This window comes from Rhamphochromis longiceps, linkage group LG18, assembly GCF_057381845.1.
Source record: "Rhamphochromis longiceps isolate RC_006_pf linkage group LG18, R_longiceps_female_GT1.1, whole genome shotgun sequence".
NCBI classification, from domain to species: domain Eukaryota; kingdom Metazoa; phylum Chordata; class Actinopteri; order Cichliformes; family Cichlidae; genus Rhamphochromis; species Rhamphochromis longiceps.
The window spans coordinates 15,277,188-15,297,073 of record NC_140574.1 but is presented as its reverse complement, the minus strand read 5'-3'; the positions used below and the strand labels follow the sequence as shown (position 1 = coordinate 15,297,073).

General features: G+C 40.5%; 2 protein-coding genes across 2 annotated transcripts in view; both read left to right on the top strand.

Moving 5' to 3' along the window:
• The first annotated feature begins 4,581 nt into the window (after positions 1-4,581).
• On the top strand, positions 4,582-11,221 carry atp6v0b (ATPase H+ transporting V0 subunit b). Its single transcript, XM_085389442.1, has 8 exons — positions 4,582-4,967; positions 5,748-5,796; positions 7,557-7,640; positions 8,781-8,858; positions 9,040-9,109; positions 9,296-9,347; positions 10,344-10,534; positions 10,952-11,221. Exons 1-8 carry the CDS (start codon positions 4,883-4,885, stop codon positions 10,976-10,978), a joined length of 636 nt encoding a protein of 211 aa, XP_085245568.1. The 5' UTR covers positions 4,582-4,882; the 3' UTR covers positions 10,979-11,221.
• A 3,111-nt stretch (positions 11,222-14,332) lies between these two features.
• The window catches only part of b4galt2 (UDP-Gal:betaGlcNAc beta 1,4- galactosyltransferase, polypeptide 2), a 228,147-nt gene continuing 222,593 nt past the window's right edge, over positions 14,333-19,886 (top strand). The window contains exon 1 of the mRNA XM_085388585.1: positions 14,333-14,762. The gene's annotated coding sequence lies outside the window, so the exon portion shown is untranslated. The remainder of the gene's footprint in view (positions 14,763-19,886) is intronic.

Genomic DNA, 19,886 nt, shown 5'->3' with positions numbered 1-19,886 from the left:
GCACCTAGTGCTCCGATTACCACGGGGACCACCGTTACCTTCACCCTCCACATCCTCTCGAGCTCTTCTCTGAGCCCTTGGTATTTCTCCAGCTTCTCGTGTTCCTTCTTCCTGATATTGCTGTCATTCGGAACCGCTACATCGATCACTACGGCCGTCTGCTTCTGTTTGTCTACCACCACTATGTCCGGTTGGTTAGCCACCACCATTTTGTCCGTCTGTATCTGGAAGTCCCACAGGATCTTAGCTCGGTCATTCTCCACCACCCTTGGGGGCATCTCCCATTTTGACCTCGGGACTTCCAGGTTATACTCGGCACAGATGTTCCTGTACACTATGCCGGCCACTTGGTTATGGCGTTCCATGTATGCCTTGCCTGCTAGCATCTTGCACCCTGCTGTTATGTGCTGGATTGTCTCTGGGGCATCTTTACACAGCCTGCACCTGGGGTCTTGCCTGGTGTGATAGACCCCAGCCTCTATGGATCTTGTACTCAGAGCTTGTTCTTGTGCTGCCATGATTAGTGCCTCTGTGCTGTCTTTCAGTCCAGCTTTGTCCAGCCACTGGTAGGATTTCTGGATATCAGCCACCTCCTCTATCTGCCGGTGGTACATACCGTGCAGGGGCCTGTCCTTCCATGATGGTTCCTCGTCTCCCTCCTCTTTCTTGGGTTTCTGCTGCCTGAGGTATTCACTGAGCACTCGGTCAGTTGGGGCCATCTTCCCAATGTATTCTTGGATGTTTGTTGTCTCATCCTGGACTGTGGTGCTGACACTCACCAGTCCCCGGCCCCCTTCCTTCCGCTTAGCGTACAGCCTCAGGGTGCTGGACTTGGGGTGAAACCCTCCATGCATGGTAAGGAGCTTTCTTGTCTTTATGTCAGTGGCTTCTATCTCCTCCTTTGGCCAGCCTATTACCCCAGCAGGGTACCTGATCACGGGCAGGGCGTACGTGTTGATGGCCCGGATCTTGTTCTTACCATTCAGCTGACTCCTCAGGACTTGCCTGACCCTCTGCAGGTACTTGGTGGTTGCAGCCTTTCTAGCGGCCTCTTCATGGTTCCCATTTGCCTGCGGGATCCCCAGGTACTTGTAACTGTCCTCTATGTCTGCAATGTTGCCTTCTGGTAGTTCAATCCCCTCAGTTCTGACTACCTTCCCTCTCTTTGTTACCATCCGACTACACTTCTCCAGTCCGAACGACATTCCAATGTCATTGCTGTATAGCCTGGTAGTGTGGATCAGTGAATCGATGTCTCGTTCACTCTTGGCATACAGCTTGATGTCATCCATGTACAGGAGGTGGCTGACAACTGCTCCGTTCCGTAGTCGGTATCCGTAGCCAGTCTTGTTAATGATCTCACTGAGGGGGTTCAGGCCTATGCAGAACAGCAGTGGGGACAGAGCATCTCCTTGGTAGATCCCGCACTTGATGGTGACTTGTGCTATGGGCTTGGAGTTGGCCTCTAGTGTTGTACGCCACATCCCCATTGAGTTCCTGATGAAGGCTCTTAGGGTCCCATTGATCTTGTACAATTCTAGGCATTCCAGTATCCAGCTGTGGGGCATTGAGTCATAGGCCTTCTTGTAATCAATCCAGGCAGTGCACAGGTTTGTCAGTCTGGTCTTGCAGTCTCGGCTGATTGTTCTGTCTACCAGTAGCTGGTGTTTTGCGCCTCTGGTATTCTTGCCAATTCCTTTCTGTGTCCCGCTCATGTATTGACCCATGTGCCTGTTCATCTTAGCCGATATGATGCCTGACAGGAGCTTCCATGTAGTACTGAGGCAGGTTATTGGTCGGTAGTTGGAGGGGACCGGTCCCTTCTTGGGGTCCTTGGGGATCAGGACCGTCCGACCTTCGGTTAGCCATTCCGGGTATCTCTCGTTAACTAGCAGCTGGTTCATTTGTGCTGCCAGACGCTCATGGAGTGCAGTCAGCTTCTTCAGCCAGTAGGCGTGAACCATGTCGGGCCCTGGTGCTGTCCAACTCTTCATACTGGAGACCCTTTCTTGGATATCTGCCACTGTGATGGTTACTGGACCCTGTTCAGGGAGGTCGCTGTGGTCTGCCCTCAGATCCTCTAGCCACTGAGCATTGCCGTTATGGGTTGCATCCTTCTCCCATATGCTCTTCCAGTATTGCTCCGTCTCCAGCCTTGGTGGTGCTGTTCTCTTATTGTTCCCTTGCCACTGAGAGTACACCTTTGCTGTTTCTGTGGAGAACAGCTGGTTTATTCTCCTGCCTTCTATCTCTCTGGTGTACCTCCTCAAGCGGCTGGCCAAGGCTGTAAGTCTTTGCTTGGCAGTTTCCAAGGCCTGAGGTATGGACAGCTTGCTGTATTTCTTATGCACCTTCTTTGTCGCACCTTGCTGCAACTCCGTTAGTTGGCTAACCTCCCTCCGTGCTACTTTGATCTTGCCCTCTAGCCTCCTTCTCCATGGAGGGTACTGCCCCTTGTCGCTGTTCAACTTGAAATTAATGAAAAGGGAGAATCAGACTTCTGAATTGCTTTTGGCTCTGAGCTGTCAGTCACATGGAAAACTGGTTTATGGGGGATTTTTTTTTTTTTTGCTTCTTTTCATGTTGCTGAGAGACATGTTTGACATGACACACGTTATGTTATCACACATGCAAATGTCATTTTGTTATCAATGGTGTAGCTTCCCAAATCCTAGCTGTAGGCCTGCTTTGGTGGATTTTGTCATAAAAACATACTTGATGTGCAGTTCATTCATCTGCATTTTAATGAAGATGAGTCTATAAGAAGAATAACAGATAAAGAACTGGTGGCTCATCACTAAAAAGAAGTTCAACATTAATTCAAAAACTCCACATAGAGATATAACAGTGCTTCAGTATTGCATTTTGATAGTTTTTTGAAGATGTATAGCTCAGCAAAAAAAAAAGTATACAGATCAGTGAAAATGAAAGAAACAGTTCAAGAAAAATAGCTTTTATAGATAATGAGTAACGCAGTGTCATGGCATTTTCATTTGATGCAAGGTTATTGTTTTTCTTCTAAATTTCACAGTAGTTGAAAAAACAAACAAAAAAAGGATTACTAGGATTAACTTCAAAACTTCAAAACTTTCATTTAAGGCTTTGGTGATAGAGTGCTTCATACGTTCTTGTATACTATTGTATTTCAGCTGAAACACACAGGAAATCTTTTATACAGTTCTAAAAGGATGAGCAGACATACCTCAACAGAAATCTGGAGTATACTGAGAGTACACCGAGAGCGTCAAAGCACAGTGTCTAGCTTTCAAATAATGTAAGAATTAGTAATCTGTGACAGAACACTTGCAACAAGGCAGATAGTGCTTGCAAATAGAAATGTGTTTTATTTTATATACATATGCACAATACTGTATACAATTCTAATACGTTTGAAAGTCAGTATTTGGTATGGCCATGGTCATACCAAATACTGACTTGAGACATGGATCAAGCATCTCTCCCCTCTGGGGAGGCCAGTCCATGACTAATAGTGTTTCATTGTGTGGTTTTCAATCGAGGTATGTTTTTACTGCATTTGCAGTATGTTTAGGATCACTGCATTTCTGAACACTGAAAGTATTGACAATTTTATTTTTTGAGATGTTGCTACATAGTGGATGTGATGGTTCCTTTCTGCATTTATAATTACATCCAAGTCTGAAATATCTTCTTTTGTCCCCCAATTGTTTAGCTTCCTCAGTTTTTTTGCCATGCCAATATGTACCAAGTTTTCAGCCAATAGATCTTTGGGAATCACCTTGTCAGTGCCAATGAATATAAAACTGTGTTATATTTGGCATTTTTTGTAGATTCAACCTAAGAAATGTTGTACTTTTGCAACAGGCTGCTAGTAGCAAAGTGTGTGAATATGCAACTGTTAAATCTGTTCTTTGCTAAGTATCATGTGTGAATGAAACACCGGTTGGAGTTAAGTGTCATTTCGATGCCTGAATTATTTACAGGTTGGTGTTAAGTGGCTTAGCAAACAAACAAAGTTTCAAACAGGTAATGAATTAAAGAAAAAAGCCAACATGAAGTGTCTTACTGTTGTGTTTCCCTACCATGTGTCATGGGAACAGCTTCCCTGCCCCCTGGCCTTGATTTGATATCTTAAGTACTGCAAGAGGAAAAATATGTAACATTTATCCAAAACACAACTGCTCAACATGTTGGTCCCAAATCTCCCATAATTATTCAGATGATATCAGGTTATTACAAAGACCATAACATTTCCATCACAGCATTTTTGCACTTATTGAAAAATAATAGTGTCCCTCGTGGTCTAAGGATGAAGTTATTGTCTTGCACATGTCCTATCAAGTTAACTATATTTAATTATAGGATAAAAATGAACAGTCAAATAGACTTAGTATTGATTGGGTTTTTCCTTTATAAATCGTGTACACTGCAGTCTTGTTGCCTTTGCGCCATATATATTTCAACAGTGACATCTTTCGGCCACTGTGCGCGCTGCAGTCAACACTCCGGTTTCGGATACTATCTTCGAGGATATTTAAACCTCTTTTGCCTTGGTTGGGTGTCGTTTTGTTTTATTTAACTCTATATTTGTGTAAGTTACGGTGGAATAATTACCGAGTAAATTCAACACAAAGAGTGCTTTAAACGCTTGTTTTAAAGCGACAGTGGGTAAAGTAAAAACGTAAGCGAACGCAGCCCTCCCTCCCTTCCTTCCTGGGTCACATGCTAGTCGAGCCGGATCAGCTGACATCACCCAGCTTCTCTTTTTGATTCTCTTCCTCCTCCATCGACTGATAGCGCTTCGTAAAACTGCATTATATCGTTACCTGGGCTGTACTGGCATCAGATTTGAAATTTGGGCCAAGTAGATCTTGCTGATCCAGCAGGTTAACCCGGTGGGTAGATGCTACTAGAGTGGATGATGAACGGACACGCCATTCTTTACACGGGGGTCACTTTGGCCTTCTGGAGCACCATACTAATCGTTGGTAAGGTTTTATTTTACAGGAAAATGCCTAATAATAGCTAAATGAATGAATGAAAATATATATTTCATGTAATTTGCAGTAATGGTCGTGTATTTAATCGTTGTCTCTTCGTGACATTGTGATTTTTTTTTTTGGTATGTTTGACAGCTGTACTTCAGGACCCGTCTAAATACTGGGATAGTCGATAGGTTAGTTAGCATATGGAAAAAATGGTTTACTAATACATGATAAGAGGGATACATGAAAACCCAATTCGTTGTTGAATGTATTTTTAAAAATCGCTGTGTGCTCATATTATATAAACAACACGGTTTAAGTTAGCATCTGGCTAGCATGCTGTTAGCTAAGGGTAGTTAGCTTACAGCGTACTCTCATAACATAAATTTTCAGAGGTTTTAACGTTGGATGTTAGTGATTGTATTTTATTTTTATTAGTGTCACACCTTGTATGATTTGGAAATATTTTACCATGCTTGGATCGCTTTTCTTATTTTAGTTTGAAGTCGTCTGTTTGCGCCGTGCTAAGGTTAGCTGTCTAGGTGTTTGTGTGTCCAGCTGACTGTGCTGGGTAGGAACTACAGTGGTTTTCACGTGAGTGTGAGTGGTCACACCGAAGCTGCAGCTTCTTTTAGAACAGAAGTGTGACTGTGTTTCACGCAACCTGCAAAACACAAGATTACTCATGCAGAAATACACACGGGTCGACTAAATGGCTCATCTTTAAAGTGTTACCGTGTTTTTCCCACATATGCCTAAAAATGACCGTCACTGTTTCCACAGGGATCTGCTACACTATATTTGACCTGGGATTCCGCTTTGATGTGGCATGGTAAGTATTCTTTGTACACAGCTGCTGTCTGGAGGTAAAGATTCATATATACTCTAAAATCATTAGTATCCGAGGGATAAAGTTAAGGTGCCACACCATTTTTCTATAGGAAAGAGTTGTTGAAGGTAGGTTAAGAAGAGACGTGATGATCAGTTAGTAGCACTATGACTTAATGCTGAGAAAGAGCTGTACAGATGTTTGCTTTGTGACTGTTGATGGAGAATTATAGAGAAGGTCAGAGTGAGGTTCACTGTGGATCTCGAGAAAGCATATGATGGGATGCCAAGAGAGGAACTGTGTACTGCGTGAAGAAGTCAGGGTGGTGTAGAACATGTTTTAGGACAGCTAGACAGTGGTGAGGTGTGTCTGCTAGGAGTGACAGATGGCTAAGGTAGGATCAGGGATCCGCTCTGAGCTCCTCCTTGTCGCAGTGACAGATGAGATCAGACAAGAGTCTCTGCCGACTATGATGTTTGCATATGACATTGTGATGTGTAGTGAGAGTAGGTGGGGGTATGCTCTGGAGAGAAGAGGAATGAAGTTGAGTGGAAGCAAGACAGAATACATGTGAGTGTGAGTGAATGAGAGGGAGATGGGTGTAACGCTGAAGAGGTAACAAAGGTCAATGAGTTTAAATATCTGGGGTCAACCATACAAAGCCAATGGAGTGTACACAAGAGAGGTGAAGAAGAGAATGCAGAAAGGAGGAGGGCAGGAGTGTCAGAGGTGATTTGTGACAGAAGGATAGCAGCACGAATGAAAGGGAAGATTTACAAGATGGTAGTAAGACTTTCAATGGTGTATGGTTTCAAGATGGTTTTCACTTAAAAAAAAAAAAAGAAAAAAGACAGGTGGCAGAGTAGAAGATGTTAAGATTTTCATTGGGAGTGACCAGAATGGGCATGATTAGAAATGAGAGGACCAGCTCAGGTCAAGCAGTTTGGAGATGAAGTTAGAGAGGCAAGGCTGAGATGGTTTGAAAAAGGGGCAAATGGGGGGATATATTGCACAAAGGATGTTGACTATGTAGCTGCCAGGCAGGAGGAAAAGACGAAGATTTCATGGATGGAGACATGCAGAGGGCTGGTGTGACAGATGAGGGTCCTAGGGATAGGGTGAAATAGAGGCAGGTGATCCACCTAAATTGGGCAACTGAAAGAATTAAGAAAGTGATGATTTTTGACCTTGTTTGACATCTAGTCTGTTGTTTTAGTTATATTTTATAAGTGGTTCTACCAGGAAAAATATTATATTGACATTCTGGGTAATAAAAGTTATAAAACAGCACTGCCTTTCCCACATTGCACAATTGTAAATGTACAGAGACATGCCTTACAACATAAGCTAGTCTACGTTGCCTGTTTCCTCTTTGACAGATTCAGGGCCCGCCTTTTCCCTTTTTGCAGAGTGATAGTGAGGCACCAATCCGTTTCACTTGGCTGATCAGACATTTTCCAAGATAATTTGTATATGTTGAAAGTGAAAGTAACAGTGAATGTGTCACTGGAGACATTTTTGAGGTCTGTCTGTACTTTCCCCAAGTAAATTTGGGATGTGAAAGAAACGCATGAAGTGGTTTCCATCTACTACTTGAAGAGGGCATAGCTTGGATTTATCCACTACAGGTATTTATTTTAACAGACTGTTGAGAAAAAGGTTAGAGTTTAAAACAGAGTGTACATCGTGTTTTTAAAAGGTATTGCAAACAATGATGTTGTTATAAAATTGAGGCTGAGTGAGCTTTACTTCTTTACTCGCAGGTTCCTGACAGAGACTTCTCCTTTCATGTGGGCCAATCTGGGCATTGGTTTGGCCATCTCGTTGTCTGTGGTGGGAGCTGCCTGGTAAGTAAGACTTCTTTAAGTGCATACTAGTATCCATGGCTGGCTATGTTTGATTACAAAACATGAGCATAATTTTACACAAAATGCCAAACTCTGTCAGTTGTCTTGTTTCAACATAAGAGGAGTAAAAAAAAAAAAAGTGCTGTTCCCTAAAACCTTTGACCTTACTTTTTAAAACAACAGGTGTAAATGTAGAACTGTAAAATATTAAACTGTGTGAAATGAAAAATAGATGTTTGGACAAGTTTCTTGTTTTGTATTCAGAGTTTTCGATTGTGAAATAATAAATTGCAGAAATTACACATAAAATACCACATTCACCTACTTACACAGCACTTTATTTTATGGACTTTGCACACCTATATATTTCACACACTAACATTGATCCGTTTTTTCGGGGCAGTTTGCGGTTCGTTATCTTAAAGAAGAATTCAAAATGTAGACTAGAAGACTCGGGAATCGAACCACAGATCTTCTGAGAACTCTAACCGAATTCCTTTAAAGCAGATTTGGCTGAACAGCTGCAGGTAAAGGCCAGCTACAGCCAGTGGTCTGTGGGGAAAAACCGCCACCTGCCGATCCACAGGTTCCTGGATTACAAAATGATTCCTGTGTTTGCTTAATAATTTTGATTTACACACTGAATAACTTATCTCTTCTGCATGATTGTCCTACACATTCCTGTCATTTGGAATTAATGAGAAATACATCGTCTTATTTGTTTTCACACATATTACCTACAAGTCTCTGGGCTGGCTGCTTATTTTGGATCAGTGTTCAGAAGATTTATTTTCATTTAATTGCCTACCTTGAGCTCCTTTTTATTGTTTAGTATTTTATCCCATTAAGTGCATTAGATGAAAAATGTGCTGCCACTGTGTGTTGAAACGGATCCTTTTTACCTTGTTTTTGCATCATTACAAGTCTCGAGTGCATTGAAAACCGTTTGGATCACAGAAGATGTGTATTTATACTACGTGTAAATGGGTCGTTTTAGAGTGAAGCTCAATAATGGTAGTCATTTAACTCATGCTGTGTTTTTATGCTTCTCCTGTTTCCATTTATACCAACTGTTGACTTTTCTGTAACATTAAAATTTTTTGTAAGTGATGTTGTTTTTCTTTCCGCTTGTTTTCCTAGGGGGATCTACGTCACTGGCTCTAGCATTATTGGTGGTGGCGTCAAGGCTCCACGAATCAAAACCAAAAATTTGGTCAGGTAAGCCCCGTCAAAGAGAGCACTTGTCTGTTTTGTTCCCGTCAACAGCTGTACGTTGCTAAGAAGGGCATTCAGTGAATTATGGTTCCATCTAGCACCAGTAACATCAGTTTATTGCTGCAGGTCCAAAGCAGTGTTTTGCAGAGACGGTGACCCTTGCTTATTCTGTTTCTCCCCCCAGCATTATCTTCTGTGAAGCTGTTGCAATCTATGGAATCATCATGGCTATTGTCATCAGCAATATGGCCGAGGTAAGGAACACATTTTTGATGATTGAGGAAGCCTTTTTTTAAAAAATTCATAAATGATGCAAGGAAGCCTGCACAGAGGACAGCGACACCTTGAAATTAAGCTGCAGTTGTAAGAGACAAAAACAAGTGAAATGTCATTGTAGAGCCCGGAATAAGGATTCTGAAATGATTTATTTCGTCTTACAGAACTTCAGTGGAACGACTCCTGAGACTATTGGGGCACGAAACTACCAAGCTGGTAAGAAAAGAGACTCCTGACTGAAATAGGAAAATCTCACCTTTAATTCTAGGGTTTTAAAAATAAATAATAATAATAACAATAATAGAATTTCAGCCCTGTTTATACATAGGCCCCCATTTTCAGAGGCTCAAAATTAACTGGACTGACAAGCAGTCAGTGCCCAGGTGAGGCCTGTGCCCTTTTAATTTCATGAAGGATTAGGAGGACAAAAGATCCAGAGTTGATTTCAGGTGTTGACTTTGTATTTGGTTGCTGTTTACTGGAGATCTCAATATTCTGTTCAAAGAGAATCTATGCAAGCGAGGGTGTCATCATTAGGCTGAAAACAACCCCAAGCCAAAATAAACCTGTCATAGATGGAAAATTTTAGTGGGCAAATCTGCAATCTGGTTGAGTCTTAAAATTGGTAAATGGACTGGGTCTTATATAGTGCTTTTCTACTCTACCTGAGCAGTTTAAGCGCTTTTACACAACTTGTTCATTCACCCAATCACACCATCTAACATTCACACACGCAATCATACTCTGATGGATGCATCTTAGAGCAACATAGGGTTAGTATCTTGCCCAAGGATTTTTGGCATGCAGACTGGAGCAGACTGGGATCGAACTTCTGGTTAGTAGGTGACCTGCTCTACCACCTGAGTTACAGCACTGAGCCCAATGCACTGACCAGCTCAACGAAGGTCCCACAAGAATGATCGCAGAATTATTTCCATGTTTAAGATAAATGTTTACTGGTGTTACAGTCTACAATCCAGGCATACCTTTATGAATGTACAGAGAGTTTACAACAAGGTGGAGGAACAGGAAGGTCAGAAAACAACTAAAAGAGTCTGCACAGTTCTGGGGGAAAAGAATTCGTTGTACAGATGAAACTAAGATGAAGGCCAATCAGATGAATGTGGTGATGTGAAACGACGACGATGTAGACGACTCCATTGTGAGTTACTCAGGTTGAACTGTGACTCATTTTGTTTTCTGTCCTATTAGGTTACTCCATGTTTGGAGCTGGTCTGACTGTGGGCTTTTCCAACCTCTTCTGTGGCATCTGTGTCGGCATCGTGGGCAGCGGAGCCGCTTTGGCAGATGCCCAGAACGCCAGCCTCTTCGTGAAGATCCTAATTGTGGAAATCTTTGGAAGTGCCATCGGCCTGTTTGGTGTCATTGTAGCTATTCTGCAGGTAAATACAGTTTTTTGCAAGCCTTTACCCTTCATCTTTTGCCTCACAGGAGAATAATGGCCACATAGCACAAACTGAAGTTTTTAATTTCACTTATTAATTATTTTAGGTCAGAAACTGTCAATCATCACAATCTTATCATTAAGTTTTATCGGTTTTAGCCTCGCTTTAATCTAAGCGAGGCTAAAACATCTTTTTCTAAATATGTGATAGAATTTCACGTTTTTTAAAAAAAAAATGTATTTCAGTTTACAATTTTTTTTGCAAACTAAGTTTTTAGTATAGTTTTGGTTTGTTATAACAATCTTTCCACAACATAGTTGTTTGGACAAAGGCCCAGATGTTGTTGCAGAGACTTAAAAATTATAACTCTTTACAGTAAATGTTTATTAAAAACTGCTTTTTGTTTCTCCTCAGACGTCGAAAGTAAAGATGGGTGACTAGAATGTGCATTCAAACGCTGAGAAGACAGACGCTGGAACAAAACAAAAAAGATCGATTATTGTGTAAATACATCGTAAATTATTTAAATGTCTCTATTTTCCTGTTTTTTTTTTTTGTTTTTTTTTTAACTAACATCCATACAAGAGTTGGTACACCCATGCCCTGCTCTTAATTCTTAAGGGAAGAAGGAAAGTTGAAGAAAACAGCATATTTTGCATTTCATACCTTTTTTTTTTTTTTTTTTTTTTTTTTTTTTTTAAATAAAGAAAAATGAGTGAACTCTGTGATGATTTAGCCTGATGAGCAGTAGAAGTAAACGGGGCAGTCTGAAGAGCAGCTAGACGGACAGATTCACTCTGCATTTAAGGAGAGGTTTACACCGATAACTGTTTAATTTGCATCATTTTTATCTGACCGCTCTTGTTGAATGGTAGTTAAAAATTAGACTGGAGTATTTGAAAAACTGTGTGTGTGCGTGTGTGTGTGCGTGTGTGCGCGCGCGCAGGACATGTGATCTTTTTTTCCTGTGAAGCATGAGGATGTTTGTCATTGTGTTTGTAGCCTGGTCTGTCAGATCTGTTTCCTTTTTTTTAAATCTGTTCTTTGCTGATAGGCTGATGGTCCTAACCCACACAGCAGCCATAATACAGTATTTATCAGGCTTCCTGATCACTAAGGTCGGGTGGCTCAATGGGAGGTCAAATTTGGTCAAATCACATATAGATTTCCTGCAGTCTTTAAAAATGTAATGTTGAGTCTTGCGGTCGTATCCGGCAGCCAGAACTTCCCAATTGACTTCACTTTTATTAGAGTCGTGATCCTTTCCTGTAGTTGGATATAGTGTTTGCTTGAAGTAAAACAAAAGAAGAAGCTTATTGCTGTCCTAGTCAGTTACTAGAAAGGAAAGTAAAATCTTTACCACCATTAATACCCAGTTTTACCTTTTCCTGTGGTATTACTGTCATTTAACAAGGGTCCAAATCTCTGACTCTGTTATATTTGCTGATTCATAATAATAAAACATCCAAATTTTGCAGCCAAATCTTCATTTCATTGAAACTTTTCTTTTGAATGTTAGTTTTGTCTTGTGTGAAAATGTCAACTCTTCTCATTTATGTTCAACATTCCTTAAAGTTTCATTCATTTATGTTTTAAATCTCAGTTGTCTGTGGGTAGATGTTGAAAAGCAGCCTTTTGGGTGGTGTAAATGATTATTTTCTAAGCTACCAGTAACATAAAATTGAGTTTAGCCTAAAATGAGAAAATGCTGTAATGGGTGTGTGTGTGTGTGTGTGTGTGTGTGTGTGTGTGTGTGTGTGTGTGTGTGTGTGTGTGTGTGTGTGTGTGAACATAGCTTGAAAACGTCTTATGTTTTTGATCATCATTCCACAGAGCTGACAGACCACGGCTTTTTTGTGAATTGTCCTGTTTTTGGTTTTGGTTTCTTGAAATTTTCCCTCCACATACTCAAGAGTTCAAACACTGAAGTCTGGCCTCACAAAGGTGTCGGAGCAGTGAGATGGTCTTTGCTCTCATAAATGATAATAATCAGATGTGACTCCAAGATGCCTTTGGAGAACCAGGCTGTGTACCAAACCCCGGGCTTTCAGTGACTGTAGGTGGTACTGTGTGTACATTATGTTGATGTGATGGTGACTTGGAAAATAATTCATTTTTCAAAATTGTGTATAATAAAAACAGAATCAGATTTTTGTTTCTGCCTTCATAAATGTCCTTGAGGAAAATAAAATGAATCAATCGAGATCTCTGATGGCTTTTTCTGTGTTTGTCTTCATTAAATGTGAGCATATTGTCACCCAGGCCAATGAAAAGGCCGCTTTACTCTTTGCAGTTTGTACTTGTTTCCACTAGATGGCTCTGAAATCCACAGCATCTGCCTTGATAAAACAGCTGCTGAAAACTTTCTTGAGGAAATAGTTTTTTTTTTGTCCTGTTAACGTCTCAGCTAAACATTAATATCCATCTTTCAGTTTGCGCAGTTGAAGAATAATGATTTCATCACAATGAAAGCCCTACAACCGTGGCGTAATATACTGTAATGTTTTAAACTTACAATCAGTTTGCTGACCTCTAAAATGTGCCTGTTACACCCCGGCCTAGGCAACCGGGGTGCAACGTAGAAAAACAAAGATAAGGAAAACAAAACTACGAAGAAAAACACTAAGGCTCTCCACCAAAATCCCAAAAAGTGTCTCAAAACGAATTTATTTACATCAAAACACAAAACGTCAAACTATTTACAACAAAACACAAAACGTCAAACTATTTACAACGGGGGGGAAGATCGCCACCATGACACACTGAAACACAAGGCTTAAATACATAGAAGGGGCAATCAGGGAATGGACCACAGGAGGGAAACACAGCTGGGGCAAATCAGAACTGACGAGACAGGGAAACGTAAACTGAACACATTAAGATACACAGACTTTCAAAGTAAAGTAGGAAACACATAACAGTCACGCAAAAACAACACATTACCAACGCCAAATCGTCAATCCCGGAGGAGCACCTAGACACTCAAATCCACACACAATTACGGTCACAGTCGTAACAGTGCCCATCAAAGCTGATTTTGAAAATCTTCTCGGTAGTCTACCTCTGTTCCTGACATCTTCATCATCAACATATTTTGTCCAGTATATCCAATATCTCTCCCCAGCACATGTCCAAACCATCTCAGCTCTAAAAATGCCACCAAAGTCAAAAATAAATAAACAAAATAAAGCACGATTACAAGTATGTAGCAACATTTTAAATAGATCATGTGGTCAATTAAAGTGTTTGAACACCACAATTTAAGTGTCAAAAAGAAGTAAAAGTGAAAAAATAGAGAGAAAAAACAAACAAACAACAACAAAGCAACCCATTAAACTTTGGATGTTTAGAGTTAAAGATAATCTTGTAAAAGGTCTCAATTAGGCTAAACGCAAGTGGGGCGGAGTTAGCCTGCCTGTAATTGTCTAGCCTTTACAACACTTTATTTTGTTCTATTTAAAGCTTGGATTTACCAATATTTATACGGTCATACCGAACTTGTAGAAAATGGGTTTAAAACAAATTTAAAGGGATTTTAGAAATATATTATTATTTTTACTTTAAGTATCTGTCTCTGTAAATTTAAATGTAGACTTTATCACTTTTTTGAACTTCCCTTGTATTGGGTATCGTTCAAAAAAAATCTTACAATTATTATTTTTCTCATGACTGCAGCATACTAATAATAATAGCTGGCAAAAGCTGGATACTAAATTATCAGCTCGCCTTGTATCAGGAAAAAAAAGCGAAGGAAAACCCGGAGCGCGCAGGCTTCCGTAGGCAGCAGGAGCGAAAGGACCTGCTTGCTGCCACATCCTGAGAGCATCCTTTCTCTGCTTTCTTAACATCATCATCAAAACACAGCGGGATGACGGGAAATCACGAGCAGAGCATCTCTCTTCTTCCCGGTTTGCGGTAGAATATCGTCAGCGCTTGCGTTAACGTTTGACTAGCGTAATGCTACAACATGAAGCTTTTTCCCTGATGAAGAGCAGACATAATAGCCAGTCTGTGGGAAAACTGTAGTTATCCCGAGCAGAGTCGAGCTGAGCTTCTAGCTTTTTGTGTTTTCTTTTGTCCCCCAGATTTTTCAAACTAAATGCTTATTGAGAGTTTAAAAAATATTTTTTATTATTTTTTCTCTCTCCCTCGGATGATGTGAACAGTTTGTAGTGCTCCAGCAGAGAAGATGCACAGATACAAGTATCCGCCTGACAACATCAAGGTAGGTGCTCCATCTGCTTTCTGGGATGCATTGTTTCATAAAGCATCGTACACACGCTTTTTCCTTTGTTGCTATTTGCACACTTAATTCCGCATAATTCCTGCAGCTTTTCAACATTTCACTGAGTTTGTGGATATTGTGGAAATATTCTCGCAATGCAATGCTCCTTACCCCTCTTTTGTTATCATGCACATTCCCACAAACCAGAAGCATCTTTACACCCGCCATACTAGGCTTCATTGAGCCTCCCATCACTGATCTTCTACAGTAAATGAACCATCTCAGCATACAGCATTCCTGTTTAGTTGGATGGGCTCCGGAGCTCTAAAAATCCACTCTGAAAGTGCAATTTTTCGCAGAATTGCTGGTGCTGTTATAATAACAATTCCTGCACTGGCAGCGTTACACTAGGGGAATGTGAGTGAGGAAGAGGAGGAGGGGGTGTCTTCATAGCTTAACTAGGCGTTTTACACAGAAGCACTGGACCTAGATTGTAATCCAGTCTGACATCTCTCTCATGTATGACACGGTGTCACTTTAGTGCTGCTGTTACAGACCGTATACTAGCCAATGAAGTACAAGTACCACAACTGCAGTATTTGTACTTTTTAGTACTTGTTTTGGTGCTGTATATTTAGGCTTTAGAAGTACTTATTTTTAAATCATGTTCAGTTTAGTGTACAAGTAACACATGTACTTGACCTCAGGGCTATTTTCATTAATTAATCTGCTATTTTATTCTTGGATAAACAACACGTTAAAATGTCAGAACGAAGTTAGATTTGTCAACCATGATTTCTTCACACCCAAAGTGCTGTTACATAATAAACATAATGTCTACTGAGTAAATAATTTACAAATATTTTATGTGTTATATTTTAAAAGAAAGCTTGAAAGTCACGTCATGCAGACAGTTTCCGCAAAGCTGTTTTGGCGGAGCACTTGTATACAGGGAGTGCAGAATTATTAGGCAAATGAGTATTTTGTCCACATCATCCTCTTCATGCATGTTGTCTTACTCCAAGCTGTATAGGATTGAAAGCCTACTACCAATTAAGCATATTAGGTGATGTGCATCTCTGTAATGAGAAGGGGTGTGGTCTAATGACATCAACACCCTATATCAGGCGTGCATAATTATTAGGCAACGTCCTTTCCTTTGGCAAAATGGGTCAAAAGAAGGACTTGACAGGCTCAGAAAAGTCAAAAATAGTGAGATATCTTGCAGAGGGATGCAGCAGTCTCAAAATTGCAAAGCTTCTGAAGCGTGATCATCGAACAATCAAGCGTTTCATTCAAAATAGTCAACAGGGTCGCAAGAAGCGTGTGGAAAAACCAAGGCGCCAAATAACTGCCCATGAACTGAGAGAAGTCAAGCGTGCAGCTGCCAAGATGCCACTTGCCACCAGTTTGGCCATATTTCAGAGCTGCAACGTCACTGGAGTGCCCAAAAGCACAAGGTGTGCAATACTCAGAGACATGGCCAAGGTAAGAAAGGCTGAAAGACGACCACCACTGAACAAGACACACAAGCTGAAACGTCAAGACTGGGCCAAGAAATATCTCAAGACTGGTTTTTCTAAGGTTTTATGGACTGATGGAATGAGAGTGAGTCTTGATGGGCCAGATGGATGGGCCTGTGGCTGGATTGGTAAAGGGCAGAGAGATCCAGTCCGACTCAGACGCCAGCAAGGTGGAGGTGGAGTACTGGTTTGGGCTGGTATCATCAAAGATGAGCTTGTGGGGCCTTTTTGGGTTGAGGATGGAGTCGAGCTCAACTCCCAGTCCTACTGCCAGTTTCTGGAAGACACCTTCTTCAAGCAGTGGTACAGGAAGAAGTCTGCATCCTTCAAGAAAAACATGATTTTCATGCAGGACAATGCTCCATCACACGTGTCCAAGTACTCCACAGCGTGGCTGGCAAGAAAGGGTATAAAAGAAGAAAAACTAATGACATGGCCACCTTGTTCACCTGATCTGAACCCCATTGAGAACCTGTGGTCCATCATCAAATGTGAGATTTACAAGGAGAGAAAACAGTACACCTCTCTGAACAGTGTCTGGGAGGCTGTGGTTGCTGCTGCACGCAATGTTGATGGTGAACAGATCAAAACACTGACAGAATCCATGGATGGCAGGCTTTTGAGTGTCCTTGCAAAGAAAGGTGGCTATATTGGTCGCTGATTTGTTTTTGTTTTGTTTTTGAATGTCAGAAATTTGTGAATGTGGAGATGTTATATTGGTGTCACTGGTAAAAATAAATAATTGAAATGGGTATATATTTGTTTTTTGTTAAGTTGCCTAATAATTATGCACAGTAATAGTCACCTGCACACACAGATATCCCCCTAAAATAGCTAAAACTAAAAACAAACTAAAAACTACTTCCAAAAACATTCAGCTTTGATATTAATGAGTTTTTTGGGTTCATTGAGAACATGGTTGTTGTTCAATAATAAAATTATTCCTCAAAAATACAACTTGCCTAATAATTCTGCACTCCCTGTAGAGTAGAATTATCCCTTTGAGCAGTAGTTTCTCATTGTTTTGTGAAAGCATCTTTTGACCCTCGGAGTGAGCCTGTGACTTCACTCAAGGCTTATCTGATGGCAGAGAGGGGACTGTGGCACAGGGACGTTTAATTACACCGGACAGGGTTTTCTATGTCTCCACCCTCAGGATATGAAGATGTAAACAGCAGAGTAGTTATTTAGCAAATGTCAGAGATTAATCAAGAGGGTCAGCTTCTTTTTACTACTACAATATGAATATGAAGTATGCATTCATACAACTGGTTATTTTTTTGGTAGCAGGCATCTCTACTGCACACACACACACACACACACACACCTACCTTAATCAGCAATGGGATAGCATTTCCTGTCCAATGGTGCGTCAGAAAGAACAAAGCGATCAGGTTCAACATGAGGTTGTTTTTTTTTTCTTGAAACGCCTAAAAAACAAGAACATTTTGAGCCACTGTTTTACCAGGTTGATAAGTTAAAGTGAATTAATTTATTTGTCACAAACATAGGTAATGTACACATAATAATAAGTAGATTACTTTCTCAAACAGCTGACAAACAAATATCCTAATATCTAGAAAAATCAACCCTTTTGATTTCTTTATCCAGGCACACACAAAAGAGGGGGGAGGACTAAATCGTACTTGTATGTGTGTTGAATCAGCAGAAACTATATTAAGTAAGAAAATAAGCAATAACAATTATTTGCAAGCATCCCTGCCTGAGAGCATCATTCCACTGTATGGTGAGCTGTTACCTGCTGCTTGATTTTTGTGTTTTCCTTTTTATGTAAATAGACTTTTCTTTGATAAACTGATGCAGAAAAAGTTGCAAATTGATGCATAAAATTCACCTCAGCGCAGGAAATGAAGTGTGTGATGCTCAGACATCCCCACTTTTGTCAGCACCAGTTATTCATCATTAGTGGCTGAATAAGTCAGCTGAATAGGCAAAATGGAATTAAGTCCTAGCATTTGCTTGATAGTTTATACTTTCTAAAACCTTTTTTATGGTTTTACTACCTCTTTAGAGTTTTTTTTACAGGTGTAAAAACTATTAACGGGAAGATTAAAAAGATACATTTGCGATTGTTTAAATTGCCAGGTCCCAGATTTCGTCCGAATCTGTTCAACCTAAACAGGTGACATGGTGTCGACAGGTGATCGGATTTTCTTGTGTATCTGTTTCCTGAGTCCAGAGTAACATTTACTTTCAGACTCTTGCTTGATTTCTTATGTATATTTTATATATAAAAGGCATTTTTCTTTTCAGTCAAGAGCCTCTTGTTAGCCTCGCTGGCTGCGGCACGTTGCATCACTGTTACAGTGTTTGGATCAGCCTTGCGTAAACACTCCAAGTTTTTCTATTTTTTTTTATTTTTTAATGTCCCGTCCTGCGTAAAGGAATTTGCGTCTGTTTCCAGGAATGGACAACAAGCAGGTTACGCTGCCACAGATAAACTTAATCCTTACTGTCCCTTACAGAAACTCTACAGAATGAAGCAGTGAAGAGCGGGCAGCTTGTTTCACATTGGTAACCTCTGGTTCACTCGTTATCTTCACCTTTCCGATTCTGGCGACCTTAACAGCGACTGCTACTGATTCATTTTTCCGATCGCCCTTTCATGTTGGGATTTGTTGTCATGGGAACTAATCAGGCCATTCCTGAGTTGCCGAAGGGGGGAATTCAGAGTGTGTGTGTGTGGTGTCGTTTGTGGTCTATTTTTTTTTATCATTTTTTCTTTAGGGAGTAAAGTAAAGGTTAAGTTATCATCTTTAATTTATTATTAAGTATTATCTTCTGTTATATTCAGCCTGTGAGGACAGCACTGTTTGCACAAGTGTCCCTGTGGACTGAGAGGGTGTTAATATCATTAAATCACAGTGTCCTCAGTCTCAGATATGATCGCTGACCATATTTTTTTTTTGCAGAGTTTCTTGCATTTCTTGTCATTTAATATACGGCACAAATTGCTCCGCTTAACCATGGGTGGACAGTGCTGCTGTTTCAGTGAACACTTTGACCTTTTAGGGAGGTGCTTGGCTGGTTGCTCGGCAACCTTACAAAAATGCTCTGGAACAAAAAATAATACTGCAATTAGAGATTAGCAAAGAAACGTTTGTGCAGATTAAACAAAACCCAAATAACTCTCAAATATATATTTATATTTTTGATGATTTTGAATATTTATTCAAGTATTTTTCTAAATGATCTTCCGAAGTATTATTTCCGGCTAAAACTGTCTCTTTCTCTTCTATCACAACCAGTTTCACTGTGCTGAGATGCACTACCCGCGCTGTTGATTCCATTTAAATCAAACTCCTGTTTGTTTTTACCCTTGATGTGATTTATTTGGACAGATATGAACATGCTAATCAGATTTGGGTGTGGACCAAAACAACTGCATCGAGACCCTTTGGAAGAGGTGGTCTTGGTCCTGTTCCCAATAAAGCGGTTCTTTTACAGTGAGAATATAATCTCAAATCCGACCCAACTAGTAGGCGCAGCAACTAGCCTGCTGCGTACAGTTTTCCCTAAAGTATATCCCAGATAAATCCATATGTTTGCAATACCTTTTCTATTCTGCAGAGTATTCTAA

Excerpts from the sequence above, each read along its gene's own strand:
- atp6v0b (XM_085389442.1), top strand. The coding sequence starts at position 4,883 with ATGCTACTAGAGTGGATGATGAACGGACACGCCATTCTTTACACGGGG. Across the intron at positions 7,641-8,780 it reads TCTGTGGTGGGAGCTGCCTG|GGGGATCTACGTCACTGGCT; the intron begins GTAAGTAAGACT and ends TTGTTTTCCTAG. Across the intron at positions 9,110-9,295 it reads TCATCAGCAATATGGCCGAG|AACTTCAGTGGAACGACTCC; the intron begins GTAAGGAACACA and ends TTCGTCTTACAG.